Source organism: Delphinus delphis, chromosome 20 (genome assembly GCF_949987515.2).
Source record: "Delphinus delphis chromosome 20, mDelDel1.2, whole genome shotgun sequence".
Classification (NCBI taxonomy): domain Eukaryota; kingdom Metazoa; phylum Chordata; class Mammalia; order Artiodactyla; family Delphinidae; genus Delphinus; species Delphinus delphis.
The window spans coordinates 56,007,914-56,031,378 of NC_082702.1; the positions used below are offsets into that span (position 1 = coordinate 56,007,914).

Consider the following 23,465-nt stretch of genomic DNA (forward strand, 5'->3'; position numbering starts at 1 on the left):
CATTCTAGCCACTTGGCCTGCTCCCTTGCGTGGCAGTTATGCAGGAAAAAAACCCAACAGAGATGTGGGTTGATTCCATCTTTATTGTGTATCAGGGCTTAGATGATAAATATGGGTTGCTGTCACTCGCCACTCATCTGCTGTCCTCCTCCGTGTGAAGAGCCTCTGTAGCAGACTAAATTTAGCCCCAGAGATGAGGGTCAAGAAGGGAGAAGAATGGCCGAGGCCACGTTACCATCCTGCTACATCTCCATCTTACCATCCTGCTACATCTCCGTCTTAAAAGCAACACTGGACGGCACCGAACACTCACCTGCACACAACAGTCCCGTGCAGGAGACCCAGAGCTCTGCTAGCGAAATCATTCGTTCTGCCAATGCTTTTCTCGTTTCCCCATGAAAGGACAGCTGGCTCCCAGATACAGACATGGAATTACAGAATGTCTCGAGGACTAAGCACAAGCCTGTTGCTTGCCAACAAGGTTATGAACCCACCCCTTGATTCACTGCAGTTTTTTGCATACATTCAGAAATAGTTCTAGAACTCTGGAAATGTGAGTACCTCTGTCACGTCCCGAGCGCTCAGGCCACCCGGTGAGCCTCCTGCTGGCAGACACGGGCCTCTACAAACCAGTCTCTGCCTACAAGTCCTGAGACTGGGAGCTGTCAGAAGGTTGCAGGTTCGTGCGGAGTTTGTACATGTGATTGAGCGCTTGTGTGAGGAAAGCCCCACTGGTGTTGATCTCCATCAAGGTCAAGTTATCCAGCTAAAACACAAGGGCAAACAGACCGGGTTGGTTGAGTCTTTGATTTCACAAAAGGTTAAATCTACTGGATAAAAAATAAGGAACCAATGAGTAATAATTTTCTGAAAGCCCCGCATGGCTAGTTATCCCTTCCCGCGACGCCCTAAGCAGACAAGATGCCGCGGGCTGTCCCACAGAGCATCCGGCCTCCGTGGGCGGCCCACCGCATGCCCACCTTGGCGTGTGCCTCCTGCTGTCTCACGAAGCTGTCAGCAGACACCCGGAGCTTGGCTATGCGAGTGTCCCACACGTCCTTGATCAGGGTCCGGATCTCATCTGCTTTCGGGATGTTGTCTGAAGCACTAAAGGAAGCAAAAGGTGAAATAAATCGTATAAGGAAGCACTCAGCGAACTAAGGCAACTTCCAGGTAGAAGTGGCTTGTGTAAATGCTGCTTGGATTTAGGCAAAAATGCACAAGCTGTTCTAGACTCAAAATTGGTTTCGCTTTTTCAGTTTTTTAAAATGTAAGGATTTCTAGCGGTTAAGCTTGGTGCCAAGAAAATTCAGCCGTGATCCTCACCGAGTTATCTGTGCTCATGTTACCTGTCCCTGGGCAAGCTGTGGTACAAGGACTTCTGTTATTCACCAAAAAAAATGAGATCTTGGAGAAGCAGCTCTGAGTCGGTCCTCCCCTGACTCAGGATAACTGAGTGTTCTATGCTATAGAATTTCCATCGAGAATGAATTTCTTTCAAAGGCTGGCTCAGCAGTCATGACCTCTAATGCTAATACCCCATCTGTTATCCAAGGGCTAGAACCCACTAGGGAAAGAAGACGAAGGCTCTGTGCCAGGCATTTCTATCCTCACAAAATCCCTGAAGGATAGGAGTGTCCCACTCTACAGAGAAAACAAAGATACATTTGCAGAAGTCACAGAACAAATCGCAAATGAGCATAAACAGCACACCTATACACAGCAAATTCTGGGTAACAGTCTGACTGGAGCCAGCGGGGCCGCACTGAGAGCCTTCCTGTGTGACACATTTGTAAACTAAACTAACCTTTGAAGGAAGAGACAAACTAGAAGACAAAAGCAAAAGCCAACATCACGGATCACCAGGCGTCCTAGGGTAACCTGGCAAGGCTGTCTCCACAGGCTAAAATAGCTCAAGATGAGTAGATGGAGAATCAGTAGCATACAATTGATACAGTAGATTTTATTTAAGACCCAAACATTTGGATCTTATGCTCTGAACAGCAGGTTAAAGAACAAAGGACCCCAGCTCCTCGTGAACTGCACTGCAGAACCGAGGTCCCTTCACTGAATGCATGGCTCTAAGGAATTATAAAACAAGGGTTTCGATAGGCACTGCGTACGTAACTCATTGAACTTCAAAAACTGAAGATGAACCGGCCTCCCCTCTGCTCCCATATTCTCCCTTCTGAAGTCACACTCCCCTACAAAAGCAGCCCTCTCATATCCTCCGGATAACGCCCACCTGCCTGAACACTCTCCTGGGGACGCCGCGTCCACCGCCCTGCCCTCACTCAGTCCACGCCGGTCCCAACAGCCCTGCTCCACAAATCCAGGCCCTTTCACCTTCTGTCCTTCTACCTACACTGCCCTCTCCCCTAGTAAATTTCCCCTCAGCCTCCAAGCCAGGGATCCCTCCTCTGGCAGCACCAGGCATGAGGGTTGCACCCCGACATACTCTGAACAGCATTAGCACACACTGCAGGGTTATACCACATCTGTCAACAGGGTCGCATCTCCTCCCCACGAAACTGGAACTCAAGCCTACATGACCATCTCCACTACCTGGTGGGATGCTTAGCATGTTGAATGCTGAGAATGTTGTGAACTACACAACTGCAGCCACATGTCAACTCAAGGACAAGTCCATGTTGTGCAGATTTTCACCTGAATTCCACAGGTGGGCCCCCGGCCCCTGCTGCTCTTCGGGAGGCAGTAGGGAGCTTCCAACTTTGGTTCTGCTTCTGCTCTTGAATCCATCAATGAAAAGGTGCTCAGGGCTTCAAAAGCTTGACATTGTGCAAATTACATTCTAAGTAGCCACACCTGCCTGCCCCCGACATTCCACAAACATGTGAGTACCAGGCACTGTGCAGGGGCAGGCGAGACAGTCCCTGCCCATGAGACCTGGGGGCGGGGGTGGGGAACAGCTCAGGCACAGCAGTTAGAGCATTACACCTGACAAATGCTATAGAGGGGTGCAGAGCTGCCAGGAGGACTGGTACACGTAACCTGGGAGGGAGGACCTGCTATGCTAAACCCGAGGAGGGAGCAGGGAACAGGTGGACTCACGGGGCAGAAGGACGGTGCACACACACACACACACACACGTGTGTGCCTGTGCACTCTGAGGACCTGGGCATGTGTGAAGAAGTGAAGGAGGCCAACGTGAGCCTGCACCCTAGAGAATCGGAGGGAAGGACTGCAGAGAGTGGTGCGAGACGGGAGAAGGGAACCAGGCTGTGCGGTGCTTCGAATACCACGATCAGGACTTCAGACCCTAGAGAGGCTCCGAGGAGCAGGGGACTCACGTGGCAGCTGTATCTTTGCAAGGCCGCTCTGGCTCAAGGCGGAGAATGAATTAGAAGCCCGTGGGGAGCCTGAACTGGATGAGGGGAAACAGTTTTGCCCCAGTGGACCTGCCTTCTAGCCCAGGGTCGAAGGAAAATGCGACCCCTGGCCCTTTCCTGTGCAAGAGATACAAGAACGCAGATGCACAGGCCCAAAGGAGAAAAGGGGTGCAGCTCGACTAATGACACATTTGCAGTTAAGAAAAAGGCTACTGCTGGAGATGATGGGCTGATACTAGAGTCCAATATCAAGTGACGGGTAGGACGCAGAATGGAAAGAACCACGGGATCCACCAGGAGAGGGAAGGGTGGAGAAAGGGAAAAAAGAGAAACAGGGAGAGACAGAGCCCGGCCAGTGTGTGCGTGCCCACAAACGACTCCCAGACTACTGGCTGAGGACCCGGGCGCCAAAGCTACCACTTCCCTCGGTAATGAGCGTGGAACACGAAAGGAGGTGGGCTGGGAACTGGGGGTTCCATCGTGCATGTGGGTTCGAAGAAGTGAGAGGTACTTACTGATTTAAGAGGAGTTTGGTGAGCTCCATGTAGTGAAGGCTGGGCATAGGGGTAAAAGTTTCTTCCTTTCGTTCATGATCCCGAATCTCCTCCAACTTCTCTGAAATTTAGAAGTGTGTACATTTTACCATGACCACGAGCAAAATATAGTTTTAAAACCGTCCAAATTTACCAAGTACCTATATTAGCTAGTCAATCAACTAAAAAGTACATTAAAAAAACCCACTTTTTGAAATAACATAGCAGTAACTAGACATCACTGGGCCGATTTCCTCAAGCACTTCTCTTAGAGAAGGTGGTAGATTTGGGTTATTGCTGGGCCTGCAGAATATATGACTGAAAACAGGATGTCAGAGTCTGAAGTTCTTTTCTTAGGTAAAGAGTGAAGTATTCTACCTTTGATGCAAGCAGTGATGACAGTAACCAGTGACCGGAGAAATTTACTTTTATATTAAACCCTGTTCAGCAGACAGCAAGACAACTTACAACTAATACAGAGCTGAACGCCCCATGTCTGGAATCAAACTGCTGAGTCCAATTCCATCCACAGGAACAATCTCCACACGCCTCACCCCTCTCCCCTTCTGTCCTTCCCCCTGGCCTGAGAAAACCCGAGTCCTGAACCCGCCACTGCACGCTATGGCGAAGGGACACACAGACAGAACTCTGCAGTGGGGCCTCGTGTGAAATGACTGGCCACGCATCTCCAGGGGCCCTCGGTGCTACCCTGCAATCCTTACACTCCCCTGCTCCAGACACCCTCTCACTTTCCATCCTGCCCGCCCTCTCCATGCTTTCTCCCCAACACCTTGCGGGGCTCCGCACACTACCGCCACCGCATCCTTCTAAGGGGCGCGCTGGACCTTCTCTCACCTGCACAGAACACCGCTCCGGCACCTGTCCCCACTCCTGAGTGATCCCTCTTGCCCTCGCTATCGGAGCCGTCCATCAAACTCGATGCAACATCTTCCAGCTTAAAAAGAAAACCCTCCCCTGACACCAAATCCTTCTCCAGCTACCAACCCATTTCTCACGCCCTTCACAACAAACCTTCAAGAGTTCCCTGACATCGGCATTAACTGTTCGGGTGGGCGACTATCCCACCCTCTGACACGGCTCACCGAGGCCACCACCTCTGCTCGGCCAAACCCAAGGGCCACATCTCAGGCCTCGTCACGTCTGACAAGGACCAGTACTTGGGGTGTGTTTATCACTTGGCTTCTGGGATACCACTCTCCCCAAGTTCTCCTCTCATCTCCCCGACTCCTCCAGGCCTTCCTGACCTCAACACATTGGAGGACAGAGCTCCTTCCCTCACCCCTTCTCCACTGCCTACACCCATATCCCACGTGTTCTCATCCCACTTCATTTAAACGCCACCTATGCTCTCATGACACCTTCCACACCTAGAATCCCAGCTCAGCCCCTCCCCTGACCTCCTGACTCAGGTGCCCCACTGCCCACAAAATTGCCACTCGGATGTCTAACAGGCACCTCCAGTGTCGCATGTTCAAACCCTCTCCCGGCTCCCACCCTGGTCCACACTGTCCCTGCAATGTCTCAGGAAAGGGCAGCCCCACCAGCAACCCCAGTGGGCACCCTTACCTCCTCTCTCTCATCCCATGGTCTGTCCTTCAGCAAATCCTGCTGACCCTTTTCTTCAAAATACGCCTAGATGCCAACCACATCTGCCTGCTTCCATCAACTCACTGGGCAAGCCACCCTGAGCTCTTGCCGGGCTAACCCCCTACCGCCCCCTCCCCACACTCATCTCCACACCACAGACTGAGTCTCTTTCTTTTCCACATCTAAATCAGAGTATGAAACACCTCTGTTCAAACCCTGCAACGAATCAAAAAGACCGACCATACCCAGTGACGGCCCGGAGTGCAACAACAGGAGCTCGTACGTCTCTGCTGGGGTTACAGGAGTGGCTCAACCACTCTGCAGGGCTCCTGGGCAGCTTCTAACAGAGCGAAGCACAGTCTGCCCTACGAGCTGCCAGTTCCCCGACTCTAGGTGTTTATTTACCTGAGAGAAATAAAAATACATACCCGCAAAAAGACTGAGACACGACTGCTCAAAGCAGCCTTCTTCACAGTAGCCTAAAATGGGAAACGACCCAAATATGCACCAACAGAAGGATGGGGGGTCAAGCTGCGGAATCCTCACGCAACGGAGGAAACACTACTCAGCGGTAACAGCGATAACAGAATGACGCAATGACACGTGCAACAACAAGGGCGAATCTCAAAGACACTGATGAATAAGAGAAGTCAGAGGAAAACTGACATGCCAGACGATTCCATTCCCATGCCGTCCAAGAACAGGTGGAACCAATCTACAGGGGCAGGAGCAGCAGCTAGCTCCTGGGCAGGACCCACGGGATGACTACTGATTTCCATGCCTCGTCAGCGCACGATTGCCCAGGCATACGAGAGGCCTCAGGCAGACTGTCTCCACACCTTCCCTCTGACTCTGGCCCTCCCACGACACAGGCTGTTGCCCTCTAACACCTGGGTTAGAATAGGCCAAAACTGACAGAAAGGGATGCAGCACCAACAGAACCAGCGCCTGGTGGGTGGGTGGGGAGGCCCCTGCTTAAAAAAACGCCCTTCAGAGCAGAAGGGACTGGAGTTTCCTGTCATGTTTCAGGACCACCAGATTCACACACCCCTTTGGGACAGGAAGTAAAGACAAAACGCGCGAGCAATCTTTCTTAAACTGTATTTGAGTGCAGCTGGCTCCAAGTGTCCTAGCTTCTAGGAGGTAGGTACCCCCGGGTGATTTCCAAAGGGAAGGGGATAATCAAAATCTCTCAGAGGCTTTTCAAATTTCATATGCCCCCCAACCCCGACCCCAAATAAATGTGACATTCATTCTTTACTAGTAATGAGCCATTCATAGCTCCAGGTGAGAAAAAGACTGCAACGGTTCAGGAAGAAGACCGTGTGCCTCTTTGATGCGGTATTTTCTTCTCGGTTTTTTTCCAACAGCTTTACTGAGGCATAATCGACATACCATACCATTCACCATTCAATGGTTTTTTAGTATATTCACAGAGTTGTGCACCCATCACTTCAATCAACTTCAGAACATTTTCATCACCCCAAAAGGAACCCCATAATGGTTCCATCACCTGCTCAAACCCTCATCCTTAGGCAACCACTAATCTTCTTTGTCTGTGGATCTGCCTGCTCTGAACAATTCATATAAATAGAAGAATACAATAGTTGGTCTTTGTGTCTGGTTCTTCTCCCACTTAATGTAACATTTTACAGGCTCATCGGGACTTCCCTGGTGGCGCAGTGGTTAAGAATCTGCCTGCCAATGCAGGAGACACGGGTTTGAGCCCTGGTCTGGGAAGATCCCACATGCCACGGAGCAACTAAGCCCGTGCGCCACAACTACTGAGCCTCCGCTCTAGAGGCCTGTGAGGCCGTCGTGCCTAGAGCCCGTGCTCTGCAACAAGAGAAGCCACTGCAATGAGAATCCCACGCACCACAACAAAGAGTAGCCCCCGCTCACCATAACTAGAGAAAGCCCATGCGTGCAGCAATGAACACCCAACGCAGCCAAAAATATAAATAAAAAATAAAGGTTCATCTATGTCTGCACCCTGTGTCACAACCTCATCCACTTAGGTGGCCAAAAACAATATTGCCTTGGATGGACGATGCCTTATTGTCATGCATTCTCTCTAATGTAAGGTAACGACTCTGTTCCTCATGCTGGTCTCTGGGTTTTAAAAAAATTTTTTTTTGATATATTTACTTTTATGTATTTATCTTTGGCTGCATTGGGTCTTCGTTGCTGCATGCAGGCTTTCTCTAGTTGCAGTGAGCAGGGGCTGCTCTTCATTGTGCTGCACGGTCTTCTCACTGCAGTGGCTTCTCTTGTTGTGGAGCGCGGGCTCTAGGCATGCGGGCTTCAGTAGTGGTGGCACACGGGCTCAGTAGTCATGGCTTGCAGGTTCTAGAGCGCAGGCTCAGTAGTTGTGGCGCATGGGCTTAGTTGCTCTGTGGCATGTGGGATCTTCCCGGATCAGGGCTCAAACCTGTGTCCCCTGCACTGGCAGGTGGATTCTTAACCGCTGCACCACCAAGGATGTCCCTAGACTTTAAAATAAACACAGTTACAAGAGACAAAGAAGGACACTACATAATGATCAAAGGATCAATGAAAGAAGAAGATATAACAATTGTAAATGTATATGCACCCAACATAGGAGCACCTCAATATATAAGGCAGATACTAACATCCATAAAGGGAGAAATTGACAGTAACACAGTAACAGTAATAGTAGGGGGATTTAACACCCCACTTTCATCACAGACAGATCATCCAGACAGAAGATCAATAAGGAAACACGAGCCTTAAATGACAAATTAGACCAGATGGACTTAACTGATATTTACAGAGCATTCCACGCAAAAGCCACAGAATACACATTCTTTTCCAGTGCACGTGGAACATTCTCCAGGATTGATCACATGCTAGGCTACAAAGCAAGGCTCAGTAAATTTAAGAAAACTGAAATCATATCAGGCATCTTCTCCGACCACAACACTATGAGATTAGAATCAGCTAGAAGAAAAAAACTGTAAAAACACAAATACGTGGAGGCTAAACAATATGTTACTAAACAACCAATGGATCACTGATGAAACCAAAGAGGAAATTAAAAAATACCTAGAGACAAATGAAAACAAAATCATGACCATCCAAAATGTATAGGATACAGAAAAAGCAGTTCTAAGAGTGAAGTGTATAGCAATACAATCTTACCTCAGAAAACAAGAAAAATCTCAAATAAACAACCTAACCTTAGACCTAAAGCAACTAGAGAAAGAAGAAAAAAACAAAACCCAAAGATAGTACACTGAAATAATAAATATCAGAGCAGAAATAAATGAAACAGAGACAAAGAAAAAATAGAAAATATCAATAAAACTAAAAGCTGGTTTTTTGAAAGGATAAACAAAATTGATAAATCTTTAGCCAGACACATCAAGAAAAAAAAGGGAGAGGGCTAAAATAAATAAAATTACACATGAAACAGGAGAAGTTACAACAGAAATACAAAGGACCATAAGCGCCTACTACAAACAACTCTATTCCAGTAAAATGGACAACCTAAAAGAAACGGACAAATGCTTAGAAAGGTACAACCCTCCAAGACTGAACCAGGAAGAAACAGAAAACATGAACAGACAAATCACAAGTACTAAAAATGAAACTGTGATTAAAAAACTCCCAACAAACAAAATTCCAGGACCTGATGGCTTCACAGCTAAATTCTATCAAACATTCAGAGAAGAGTTTAACACCTAACCTTCTGAAACTATTCCCAAAAATTGCAAAGGAAAGAACACGCCCAAACTCATTCTATAAGGCCACCATCACTTTAATATCAAAACCAGACGATACCATAAAAAAAAGAAAATTACAGGCTAATATCACTGATGAACAGATGCAAAAATCCTCAACAAAATACTGGCAAACTGAATTGAACAATACTCTAAAAGGATCATACACCACGATCAAGTGGGATTATCCCAAAGTTGGAAGGATTTTTCAATATCTGCAAATCAATCAGTGTGATACACCACATTAACAAACTGAAGAATAAAAACCATATGATCAGACTTTCCTGGTGGCGCAGTGGTTAAGAATCTGCCTGCCAATGCAGGGGACACGGGTTCGAGCCCTGTTCTGGGAAGACCCCACATGCCGTGGAGCAACTAAGCCTGCGCGCCACAACTACTGAGTCTGCGCTCTAGAGCCCACGAGCCACAACTACTAAAGCCCACGTGCCTAGAGCCTGTGCTTTGCAACAAGAGAAGCCACCACAATGAGAAGCCTGCGCACCACAACGAAGAGTAGCCCCTGCTCGCCGCAACTAGAGAAAGCCCACGCGCAGCAACGAAGAACCAAGTAAGCCACAAATGAATAAATAAAACAAAAACAAACAAAACCATATGATCATCTCAATAGATGCAAAAACGGCTTTTGACAAAATTCAACACCAATTTATAATAAAAACTCTCCAGAAAGTGGGCATAGAGGGAACCTACCTCAACATAATAAAAGTCATATATGACAAATCTACAGCTAACATCATACTCAACGGTGAAAACCTGAAAGCATTTCCTATGAGATCAAGAACAAGATAAGGGGCTTCCCTGGTGGCGCAGTGGTTGAGAATCTGCCTGCTAATGCAGGGGACACGGGTTCGAGCCCTGGTCTGGGAAGATCCCACATGCTGCGGAGCAACTAGGCCCGTGAGCCACAACTACTGAGCCTGCGCGTCTGGAGCCTGTGCTCTGTAACAAGACAGGCCGCGACAGTGAGAGGCCCGCGCACCGCGATGAAGAGTGGCCCCCACTTGCCACAACTAGAGAAAGCCCTTGCCCAGAAACGAAGACCCAACACAGCAAAAATAAATAAGTAAATTAATAAACTCCTACCCCCAACATCTTCAAAAACAAAAAAAACAAACAAAAAAAAACAAGATAAGGATGTCCACCCTCTCCACTTTTATTCAACATAGTTTGGAAGTCCTAGTCATGGCAATCAGAGAAGAAAAAGAAATAAAAAGGAATCCAAATTGGAAAAGAAGTAAAACTGTCACTGTTTGAAGATGACAGGATACTATACAAAGAAAATCCTAAAGATGCTACCAGAAAACTGCAAGAGCTGATCAATGAATTCAGCAAAGTGGCAGGATACAAAATACATACACAGAAATCTGTTGCTTCTATACACTAACAACGAAAGATCAGAAACAGAAATTAAAGAAACAATCCCATTTACCAGCACATCAAAAAGAATAAAATTCCCAGGAATAAACCTACCTAAGGAGACAAAAGACCTGTACTCTGAAAACTTTAACACACTAATGAAAGAAATCCAAGATGATACAAACAGATGCAAAGATATACCATGTTCTTCAACTTGAAGATCAATGTTGTCAAAATCACTATACTACCCAAGTCATTCTACAGAATCAGTGCAATCCCTATCAAATGAACAGTGGCATTTTTCACAGAACTAGAACAAAACATTTTAAAATGCGTATGGAAACAAAAAAGATGCAGAAGAGCCAAAGGAATCCTGACAAGAGAAAACGAAACTTGAGCAATCAGGCTCCCTGACTTCAGACTATACTACAAAAAAGCTACAGTAATCAAAAAAGTATGCTACAGGCAAACACAAAAAATATAGATCGAACACAAAACATATAGATCAAAGAAAGCTCAGAAACAAACACACAAACTTATGGCCAATTAATCTACGACTAAGGAGGCAAGCCTACACAATGGAGAAAACAGTCTCTTAAATAAAGGGTGCTACACTGATGCACAGTGTACCAGTGTGTACAGGACAGCTACATGCAAAAGACTGAAACTAGAACACTGTCTAACAGCATACTCAAAGATAAACTCAAACAGAATTAAAGACCTAAATGTAAGGCTGGGATACGAAAAACTCTTAGAGGGAAACATAGGCAGAACACTCTGACATAAATCACAGCGAGATCTTTTTGATCTGTCTCCTCAAATAATGGAAACAAAAATAAACAAATGAGACCTCATTAAACTCAAAAGCTCTTGCAAGCAAACAAAACCATAAACAAAACAACAAGACAACCCACAGAATGAGAGAAAATACTTGCAAACGTTGTGACCGACAAAAGCTTAATCTCCAAAATTTACAAACAGCTCATGCAGCTCAATATCAAAAAAACCCCAAACAACCCGATATAAAAATAGGGGAAGACCTAAATAGACTTTTCTCCAAAGAAGACATACAGAGGGCCAAGAGGCACATGAAAAGATGCTCAACATCGCTAATTATAAGAGAAATGCAAATCAAAACTACAATGAGATACCACCTTATACCAGTCAGAATGGCTAACATCAAAAAGTATACAAACAATAAATACTGGAGAGGGTGTGGAGAGAAGGGGACCCTCCTATGCTGTTGGTGGGAATGTAAATTGGTACAGTAACTATGGAAAACACTATGGACATTCTTTAAAAAACTAAAAATAGAGCTACCATAAGATGCAGCAATCCCACTCCTGGTCATATATCTGGAGAAAACCATGGTTCGAAAGGATACATGCACCCCAACGTTCATTGAAGTGCTGCTTACAATAGCCAAGACAGGGAAGCAACCTAAATGTTCACCCACAGATGAATGGATAAAGAAGATGCGGTACATATATACACTGGAGTATTACTCAGCCATCAAAAGGAATGACATAATGCCATTTGCAGCAACACAGACAGACCTGGAGATTATCATACTAAGTGAAGTAAACCAGACAGAGAAAGACTAATATCATACAATACAGCTTATATGCAGAATCTAAAACAAAATATGCAAACTGACTTATTTACAAAATAGAAACAGGCTCACAGACTTAGAAAATAAACATACAGTTACCAAAGGAGAAAAGTGGAGGGGAAAGATAAATTGGGAGTATGGGACTGACATACACACACTACTATATTTCAAATAAATAACCAACAAGGACCTACTGTATAAAACAGGGAACTCTGCTCACTATCCTGTAATAACCGAAATGTGAAAAGAATTTGAAAAAGAGTAGATACGTGTATATGTAAAACTGAATCACTATACTGTATACCTGAAACACAACATTATTAATCAACGAAACCCCAATATAAAATAAAAATTAAAACCAAAACAAAAATAAATGGGAACTCATTAAACTCAAAAGCTTTTCACAGCAAAGGAAACCATAAACAAAACGAAACGACAACCTACAGAATGGGAGAAAATACTGGCAAAGGATGTGACCGACATGAAATCAATCTCCAAAATTTACAAAGAGCTCATGCAACTCAATATCAAAAAAGCAAACAACCCTATCAAAAAATGGACAGGAGACCTAAATAGCCTTTTCTTCAAAAAACACATACAGACATCCACAGGCACATGAGAAGATGCTCAACATCGCTAATTATTAGAGAAATGCAAATCAGAACTATAATATCACCTCACACCAGTCAGAACGGCCATGATCAAAAAGCCCACAAACAATAAATGCTGGAGAGGGTGTGGAGAAAAGAGAACCCTCCTATGCTGTTGGTGGGAATGTAAGTTGGTGCAGCCACTGTGGAGCACAGTATGGAGGTTCCTCAGAAACTAAAACTAGAGCTACCATATGACCCAACAATCCAACTCCTGGGCATACACCCGGACAAAACTATAACTGAAAAAGATACACGCACCGCTGTGGTCATGGTAGCACTGCTTACAATAGCTGAGACATGGAAGAAACCTAAATGTCCATCTTCATAAAGAAGATGTGGTACGTATATACAATCAAATACTACTTGGCCATAAAAGAGAACGAAATAATGCCATTTGCAGCAACATGGATGCAACTAGAGAGTATCATACTACGTTAAGTCAGAAAGAGAAAGACAAATACCATGTGATATCACTTACACGTGGAATCAAAAATATGGCGCAAATGAACCTATCTACAAAACAGAAACAGACACAGGGATCAGATTGGTGGCTGCCAAAAAGGACGGGTGAAGGGAGAGAGCTATGGACTGGGAGTTTGGGGTTGGTAGATGCAAACTATCATACTTAGAACAGATAAAAAACAAGGTCCTAGGGCTTCCCTGGTGGCGCAGTGGTTAAGAATCCGCCTGCCAATGCAGGGGACACGGGGTCGAGCCTTGGTCCGGGAAGATCCCACATGCCACGGAGCAACTAAGCCCGTGTGCCACAACTACTGAAGCCCGTGCACCTAGAGCCCGTGCTCCGCAACAAGAGAAGCCACCGCCATGAGAAGCCCGCGCACCACAACGAAGAGTAGCCCCGCTCGCTGCAACCAGAGAAAGCCAGTGCGCAGTAACGAAGACCCAATGCAGCCAAAAATAAATAAATAAACTTTTTTTTTTAAAAAAAAAAAAACAAGGTCCTACTGTTTAGCACTGGGAACTACATCCAACCTCCTGGGATAAACCATAATGGAAAAGAATATTTTAAAAAAAGAATGTATGTATGTGAATCACCGAATCACTTTGCTGTACAGCAGAGATGCACACATTATACATCAGCGATACTTCTATTAAAAAAAACAAAATAATTCCATTTGCAGCAACGTAGATGGACTTGGAGATTACCACACTAAGTGAAGTAAGCCAGACACAGAAAGACAAATATCACATGATATCACTTATATGCAGAATCTAAAATAAAATATACTTAGAAAACAAAGTTACAATTACCAAAGGGGAAAGGTGGAGGAGAAGGATAAATTGGGAGTATGGGACTGACATATACACACCACTACATTTCAAATAAATAATCAACAGGACCTACAGTGTAACACAGGGAACTCTGCTCACTATCCTGTAATAACCGAAATGGGAAAAGAATTTGAAAAAGAGGAGAGACATGTATATGTATAACTGAATCACTTTGCTGTACACCTGAAAATAACAACGCTGTTAATCAATTAAACTCCAAAGTAAAAGAAAAATTAAAACAAAAATAAACAAATGGGACCTCATTAAACTCAAAAGCTTCTGCAAGCAAAGGGAACCATAAAAACGAGAAGACAACCCACAGAATGGGAGAAAATACTTGCAAACGATGCCACTGACAAGGGATCACTCTCCAAAATTTACAAACAACTCATGCAGCTTGATAAACAAATAACCGCATCAAAAAATGGACGCAAGGGCTTCCCTGGAGGCACAGCGGTTGAGAGTCCACCTGCCGATGCAGGGGACACGGGTTCGTGCCCTGGTCTGGGAAGATCCCACATGCCGCGGAGCGGCTGGGCCCGTGAGCCACGGCCGCTGAGCCTGCGCGTCCGGGGCCTGTGCTCCGCAACGGGAGAGGCCATAACAGTGAGAGGCCCGCATACCGCCAAAAAAAAAAAAAAAAACATACAGACGGCCGCAGGCACATGAGAAGATGCTCAACGTCGCTAATTATTAGAGAAATGCAAATTAAAACTACAATGAAGGCTTCCCTGGTGGTGCAGTGGTTGAGAGTCCGCCTGCCGATGCAGGGGACATGGGTTCGTGCCCCGGTCCGGGAAGATCCCACATGCCGCGGAGCGGCTAGGCCCGTGAGCCACGGCCGCTGAGCCTGCGCGTCCGGAGCCTGTGCTCCGCAACGGGAGAGGCCACAACAGTGAGAGGCCCGCGTACCGCAAAAACAAAAACAAAAACAAAACTATAATGAGATATCACCTCACACTGGTCACAATGGCCATCACCAAAGAGTCTAAAAACAATAAATACTGGAGAGGGTGTGGAGAAAAGGGAACCCTCCTACACTGTTGTTGGGAATGTAAACTGGTACAGCCACTATGGCAAACAGTATGGAGGTTCCTTAAAAAAACTAAAAATAGAGCTACCATATGACCCAGGAATCCCACTTCTGGGCATATATATGGGGAAAAAACATGATTCGAAAGGATACATGCACCCCAATGTTCATTGCAGCGCTGCTTACAATAGCCAGGACATGGAAGCAACCTAAATGTCCTTTGACAGAGGAATGGATAAAGAAGATGTGGTACATATATACAAAGGGGTATTACTCAGCCATTAAAAGGAATGATATAATGCCATTTGCAGCAACACAGACAAACCTGGAGATTATCATACTAAGTAAAGTAAGCCACACAGAGAAAGGCAAGTATCATATGATACGGCTTCTATGCGGAATCTAAAACAAAATATACAAATGGACTTATTTACAAAACAGAAACGGACTCAGAGACTTAGAAAACAAACTTACGGTTACCAAAGGAAAACGATGTAGGGGAAGGATAAATCGGGGAGTGTGGGACTGACATATACAGTAAGTTTCCCACATACAAACGAGTTCCATTCCGCGAGGGCATTCGTAGCCCCATTTGTTCACAAGTCCAACAAAGTTAGCGTAGGTACCCAACTAACACAATAGGCTATATAGTACTGTAATTGGTTTATAATACTTTTCACACAAATAATACATAAAAACAAACAAAAAATAAACATTTTAAATCTTACAGTACCCTGAACAGTACAGTAGTACAACAGCTGGCATAGAGCTGGCATCGAGTGAACAGGCAAGAAGAGTTACTGACTGGAGGAGGGAGGGGAGGTGGGACATGGTAGAGCTGAAGGACCGTCAGCAACAGGAGACGGAGGGCAAGCCGCAATGTCACTCACGCCTGACGTTCACGGCACAGGTTCTGGTTCTTTGCTGGATCGATTCTATCTACCCTCTTGAAAAAACGATCCAGTGATGTCTTGGTAGTGGCTCTTTTTGTCTCCTCACACATGACACGGTAGCACTGGACTGCATTCTGATCGGCTGCTGCAACCTTCGTGTACCGTTCTGTGTTAGGGTCCTGTGCCTCAAAAACCAACAGTGCCCCCTCAAATAAAGGAAATCCCCTTGCAATTTCTTGTGTTGTGAATCTCTTCGATTCTTCAGTTACTTCTTCTTCTTGTCTTTGTCCTTTCTCTGGGCCTCCAATTCCTTCAGGTCTTCACTAGTAAGCCCCTCGTGCTGCACAGCAACGAGTTCAATGAAGCTGTCCTCTTGCAGATCTAGCACCAGCTTCTCGCTGAGGGTCACTACGTTGCTGAAGACTTCTTTGGACTCCTCATCCACCTTCTCAAAACCAAGAAAATCGTGAACAAACTGTGGGCAAAGGTTCTTCCAAACCCCATTCATGGTGACGGCCATAACGTCATGCCAAGAAAAGTCAATCTTTTTTACGGCCGTGTAGATGTTACAGTCCTTCCAAAACTGTCACAAAGTTGTTCCTGTTGGTCACTTGCCTTTACTGCCTGACGAAAGTGTGACGTAAATAATGTTTCTTGAAAGTCACTACAACTCCCTGGTCCATATGTTGGATTAACGACATGGTATTCAGTGGCAGATGCACTACTTTGACGTTGGGATGAAAGTCATTCATGAATGGGGGGTAGCCCGGATCACTGTCGAGCAGCAAAAGAATGCTGAACGGGATGTCCTTCTCCAAGCAATGTTTCTCTACCTCTGGGATAAAGTGGTGGAAAAACCAATCCTGGAAAATGGCCTGTGTAACCCAGGCTTTGGGGTTACTCTTCCACACAACAGGAAGAGAGCCCTTGGCTACGTTTTTAAGGGCTCTTGGGTTCTCCGAATGATAAACTAACAGAGGCTTCAGCTTCATAGCACCAGAAGCATTGCCACCAAACAACAGAGTTAGCCTGTCCTTTGCTGCTCTGTAGCCTGGCATCAACTTTCCCTCCTTGCTGATGTAACTTCAGTCCAGCATCCTCTTCCACTACAGTCCTGTCTCATCCACATTAAACACCTGCTCGGGTAAATTTGCGCCTTCATCAATAATTTCTCAAAGCGTTTCAGGAAATTCCCGGGCAGCTATCGTATCTGCACTCGCTGCCTCACCACTTACTTTTACCTTGTGAAGCTGGCTCCAGCCTTGAACCGATGAAACCAGCCGTGGCTGGCATTAGAAGATGTGCCCTCTGATTCTTTGCCGTGTTTCTTCTGCAAGGCTTTTGGCTTTCTCTTGAATCAGCATTAAGCTGAGTGGGACTCGACGCTGATGCTGATCCGCCATCCACCTATTGAGAAGTTTCTGCACCTCCTCCATCACTTTTCCACGCTTCTTTGATATCACTGTCAACATCATCGGCACAGCAGCCTTCACACATTCCATGATCTTGTCCTTCTTCTTTAGGATCATGCTGGTGGTTAACGATTCTTGTTATGAGAACGAGCGACATCTGCCATCTTTTCGCCTCGCTCCACTCTCTCAATTATTTGCACTTTTGTTTCCACTATTATTGCTTGGCGCCTCTTAGCAGTACCAGCTACATCACCGCTGCTTTTATGCCTGCTTCCGGACATCCTGGGCTTGAAATAAAGATACTGTACTAGCGTACTCTATACAGTAAAGTACACCAAAGCACAACCACTTGTAGAGGATGCACGCACATGGCAATGTACGACAGACACGTGAACTAACAGACGTGACTGGACATGTGAACGCACGTTCCCATCTTTGAAAGTTCGCAACTTGAAGGTTCATATGTAGGGACTTACTGTACACACTACTATATTTAAAATACATAACCAACAAGGACCTACTGTACAGCACAGGGAACTCTGATTAACATTCTCTAATAACCTAAATGAAAAAAGAATTTGAAAAAGAGTTCATACATGTATAACTAAATCACTTCATTGTACATCTGAAAATAACACAACATTGTTAATCAACTATACTCCAATATAAAATAAAAATTAAAAATAAAAAACAAAAAGGGACTTACCTGGTGATCCAGTGGGAAAGACTCTGAGCTCCCAATGCAGGGCACCCTGGTTTGATCCCTGAACAGGGAACTAGATCCTGCATGCATACCAAAACTAAGAAGCCTGCAGGCCACAACTAAGAAGCCCACATGCCAAAACTTAGAAGCCTGCATGCCACAACAAAGACCTGGCACAGCCAAAACAAATAAATAAAAAATAATAAATTCTTAAAAATTAAAACAAAAACAAAAAAAACAAATGGTACCTCACTGAACTCAAAAGCTTCTGCAAGCAAAGGAAACCATAAGCAAAATGACAAGACAACCCAAAGAATGGGAGAAAGTATTTGCAAACGATGTGACCAACAAAAGATTAATCTCCAAAATTTACAAACAGGTCGTGTAGCTCAATATCGAAAAATCAAACAACCCAATAAAAAAATGGGCGAAAACCTAAATACACTTTCCTCCAAAGAAGACATATAGACGTCCACAGGCACATGAAAACATGCTCAACATCGCTAATTCTTAGAGAAATGCAAATTGAAACTACAATGAGATATCACCTCATACCAGTCAGAATGGCCATCATCAAAAACTCTACAAACCATAAATACTGGAGAGGGTGTGGAGAAAAGGGAACCCTCCTACACTGTTGGTGGGAATGTAAATTGGCACAACCACTATGGAGAACAGTATGGAGGTTCCTTAAAAAACTAAAAATAGAATTACCACATGACCCAGCAATCCCACTACTGGTCATATATCTGGAGAAAACCATGGTTTGAAAGGATACATGCACCCCAATGTTCACTGCAGTGCTGCTTACAATTAGCCCAGACGTGTCAGCCACCCAAATGTCCATCAACATATGAATGCATAAAGATGATATGGTACATATACACAATGGAGTATTACTCAGCCATTAAGAAGAATGAAGTAATGCCATTTGCAGCAACACAGATAGACCTGGAGATTATCATACTAAATGAAATAAGCCAGAAAGGGAAATACAAATACCATATGATATGAGTTATATGTGGAATCTAAAATACGGCACAAATGAACCTACCTACAAAACAGAAACAGACTCACAGACATAAGAGGTCATACTTGTGGTTGCCAAGGGGGAGGGCGGTGGGGGAGAGGGATCAAATCGGAGTTTGAGGTTAGCAGATGTAAACTATTATATAGAGAATGGATAAACAGCAAGGTCCTACTATACAGCACAGTGAACTATACTCAATATCCTGGGATAAAGCATAATTGAAAAGAATATAAAAAATGAGTGTACGTGTATAAATGAGTCACTCTGCTGTACAGCAGTGACACAACACTAAATCAAATATACTTCAATAAACAAAAAGTTTTTTTAAAATCTTGAAAAATCTAGTCCATTTCAAGCAAAAATCAAATTTCTAAGGAAAATAAGGGAATATTTAAAGCTTCTATCATGGGAAAAAATGCACTATGGAAATATCTCTTGCCACAAATAAATGATCTAATGTACCACTCTTTAGGAAAAAAAGGAATGTATATATGTGTACATATGTGAGTCACTTTGCTGTACAGCAGAGATTAGCACAACATTGTAAATCACCCATGCTAGCACAGGGAGATCAGCTCGGTGCTTTGTGACCACCTAGAGGGGTGGGATAGGGAGGGTGGGGGGGTTGCAAGAGGGAGGAGATATGGGGATATATGTATATGTATTGCTGATTCACTTTGTTATACAGCAGAAACTAACACACCATTGTAAAACAATTCTACTCCAATAAAGATGTTAAAAAAATCACCTATGCTTCAATTAACAAAATTAAAAAATAAAAAAAGAATGAAATAATGCCATTTGTAGCAACATGGATGAACCTGGTGATTAACATATTAAGCAAAGTAAGCCAGACAAAGACAAATATCATATATCACTTATATGAAGAATCTAAAAAAAGAGAAATGAACTTATTTACAAAACAGAAACAGACTCACAGACTTAGAAAACAAACTTATGGTTACTAAAGGGGAGAAACAGAGAGAAGGGATAAATTTGGACTTTGGAACTGACATATACACACTACCATATCTAAAATAGATACCCAATAAGCACCTACTGTATAGCATATGGAACTCTGCTCAATATCCTAGTAATCTAAATGGGAAAAGAATTTGAAAAAGAACAGATACATGTATACATATAACTGAATCACTTTTCTGTACACCAGGAATTAACACAACATTGTTTTGTTTATTTATTTATTTGGCTGCGTTGGGTCTTTGTTACTGAGCGCCGGCTTCTCATTGCAGTGGTTTCTCTTGTTGCAGAGCACGGGCTCTAGGCACGTGGGCTTCAGTAGTTGTGGCACACAGCCTCAGTAGTTGTGGCTTGCGGGCTCTAGAATGCAGGCTCAGTAGTTGTGGCACACAGGCTTAGGTGCTCCGTGGCATGTGGGATCTTCCCAGACCAGGGCTCGAACCCGTGTCCCCTGCACTGGCAGGCGGATTCTTAACCACTGCGCCACCAGCAAAGTCCCAAACACAACATTGTTAATCAACTATACTCCAATATAAAATAAAACTTAAAAACAAAAATAAAAATAAACAAACAGACCTCTTTAAACTCAAAAGCTTTTGCACAGCAAAGAAAACCATACACAAAACGAAAAAACAACCCACAGAATGGGAGGAAATATTTGCAAATGATGTGAACAACAAAAAATTAATCTGCCAAATTTAGAAAGATCTCATGCAGGTCAATACCAAAAAAAAAAACAAAAAACAAAAAAACAACCCCATCAAAAAACAGACAGGAGACCTAAATAGCCTTTTTTTTTTTTTTTTTTTTTTTGCGGTATGCGGGCCTCTCACTGCCGTGGCCTCTCCCGTTGCGGGTGCTCCGGACGCGCAGGCTCAGCGGCCATGGCTCACAGGCCCAGACACTCCGCGGCATGTGGGATCTTCCCGGACCGGGGCACGAACCCGTGTCCCCTGCATCGGCAGGCGGACTTTCAACCACTGCACCACCAGGGAAGCCCTAAATAGCCTTTTTTCCAAAGAAAACATACAGACGTCCACAGGCACATGAGAAGATGCTCAACATCTCTAATCATTAGAGAAATGCAAATCAAAACTACAATGAGATATTACCTCACACCAGTCAGAATGGCCACCATCAAAAAACCTACAAACAATAAATACTGGAGAGGGTGTGGAGAAAAGGGAACCCTCTTGCACTGTTGGTGGGAATGTAAATTGATACAGCCACTATGGAGAACAGTGTGGAGGTTCCTCAGAAAACTAAAACTAGCATTACCACATGATCCAGCCCATTCCACTCCCGGGCATCTACCAGGACAAAACTTAATTCGAAAAGATCCATGCACCCCAATGTTCACTGCAGCCCTGTTTACAATAGCCCAGACATGGAAGCCACCTAAATGTCCATCGACAGAGGAATGGGTAAAGAAGATGTGGTACATATACACAATGGAATATTACTCAGTCATTAAAAAAAGAAAGAAAGAATGCCACTTGGAGCAACATGGATGGACCTGGAGATTATCATACTAAGTGAGATAAGTCAGACAGAGAAACACAAATATATGATAACATTTATATGCGGAATCTTAAAAAAAAGATACAAATGAACTTATTTACAAAACGTAAACAGACTCATTGACTTAGAAAACAAACTTACGGTGACCAAAGCGGAAAGGTGGAGGGGAGGGATAAACTGATAGTTTGGGGTTGACATATACATACTATGATATTTAAAACAGATAATTGGGGGGGAGGGAAAAAAAGATAATCAATAAGGACCTACTGTACAGCACAGGGAACTCTGCTCACTATTCTGTAATAACCAAAGTGGGAAAAGAATTTGCAAAAGAGTAGACACATGTATATGTACCTGAATCACTTTGCTGAACACCTGAAACTACTACAACACTGTCAATCAACTATACTGCAATATAAAACTAGAATTAAAATTAAAAAGTTTGTGGAAATACCTTAAAATCAAAACCTTAAGTAGAATTTGTACACATACCCCAAACGACCATTACTAACAGTGGTCCGCGGCCTCGCGCAGCTGAGGCTGGGAAGCATTCATTGATTTCACCTGATGAGCGACGCCGCGTCCCTGGAAGGACCGCTTGCCTCCACCGCGGGAGGGCGACCCCAGCCCCCACGGCCCGCCCCCCCACCACACCCCGCTCCCCCTCCACACCCCGCTCCCCCTCCACGTGCTCACCCACGTCCATCCACTCGGGGGGGAGCAGCCGACACTTCTGTCTCTGTTTCAGGTTGATCGCCAGCCACAGAGGCACCTGCACTGGTAAGCCGGGGTTGAAAGGCCCCAGGTCGCCCTGCAAGCAAACACACACACACACCGTCCCTCAAAACTGCATCGCTGGACCTCTGCTGTCCACGGGCTTGAAGCCCGAGCGCGCTCTCGGCCACACTGCGCCCCACCGCTCATCTGCGCTGGGTCCCGAACGCCGCCAGACGACACCTGTGGGCGCTGGACCCGCCGCCCAGCCCCCCCTCCCGGAAGCGGGAACCGACCAGGGAGAGCCGGAGGCCCGGCGGGTCTCACCCCGATGAGGTAGATCTTGTCCAGACTGAAGTTCGGGATGATGGTGACCAGCTCCTTCTCGGCCAGGAACTCCACCTCGGCCGCGTCCATGGTGGGGCCCGCGGCCAGCCCGGGACTCGCCACCGCCGCCGCCGCCGCCGCCGCCGCCTCCGGCCCCTCAGCGTCCGGAAAGACGCGCTACAGCCGCCGCTTTCCCGCCACCGAGCAATGCCCAGCCTCTGGCCGGAAAAAGCCTCGGCCGGCCTATAGAAACGCGGCGTTCTCCGCGGGGCGGCGGAAGGCGGGGACCGCGGATGCTACGAGCCCGCGGATTGGCGAGCCTGAAAGAGGCTGCGAGCGGACCCCGCCCCTCTCGTGGGCAGGCCCCGCCCCCTCCCGTGTCCCGGCCCGCCCCTCCCGTGGGCCAGCGCGCCTGGCGCTGCCGGCCCACCTGCACCTCGTACAGCCTTCGGCGTCCCTTCACCTGCCCCGGGCGCCCGCCCGCCAACACCGCGAGTCAAACTGCGGGTGGGCTTCGGGGCCAGGAGTATATGCATGTAATTGGTTACGGCGTGACCTGGCTACACAGACGCGGCCCCGGGCCGCAGCGGAGCGAGCCAAGGCGTTGTTTCCTTTAACTTCACAATCTTCTGTCTTCCCTGTACACGGGGTTAATATCTATAAAAATGAAGATTCCTGGGAATTC

General features: G+C 45.5%; 1 protein-coding gene across 1 annotated transcript; it reads right to left on the reverse strand.

Annotated features, from left to right (window-relative positions):
• On the reverse strand, positions 1–22,964 carry GINS2 (GINS complex subunit 2). The gene is made up of 5 exons (XM_059998973.1): positions 22,781–22,964; positions 22,436–22,550; positions 3,866–3,965; positions 981–1,107; positions 1–766 (listed from the first exon to the last, which is right to left on the reverse strand). Exons 1-5 carry the CDS (start codon positions 22,868–22,870, stop codon positions 641–643), a joined length of 558 nt encoding a protein of 185 aa, XP_059854956.1. The 5' UTR covers positions 22,871–22,964; the 3' UTR covers positions 1–640.
• Positions 22,965–23,465: the final 501 nt, after the last annotated feature.

Bases quoted from the DNA above. Each gene is read 5' to 3' on its own strand.
- GINS2 (XM_059998973.1), bottom strand. From the start codon at position 22,870: ATGGACGCGGCCGAGGTGGAGTTCCTGGCCGAGAAGGAGCTGGTCACC. The intron at 3,966-22,435 runs GTGAGCACGTGG...TCTAAATTTCAG, and splicing joins CCCCGAGTGGATGGACGTGG to AGAAGTTGGAGGAGATTCGG. The intron at 1,108-3,865 runs GTAAGTACCTCT...TGCTTCCTTTAG, and splicing joins ACCAAACTCCTCTTAAATCA to TGCTTCAGACAACATCCCGA.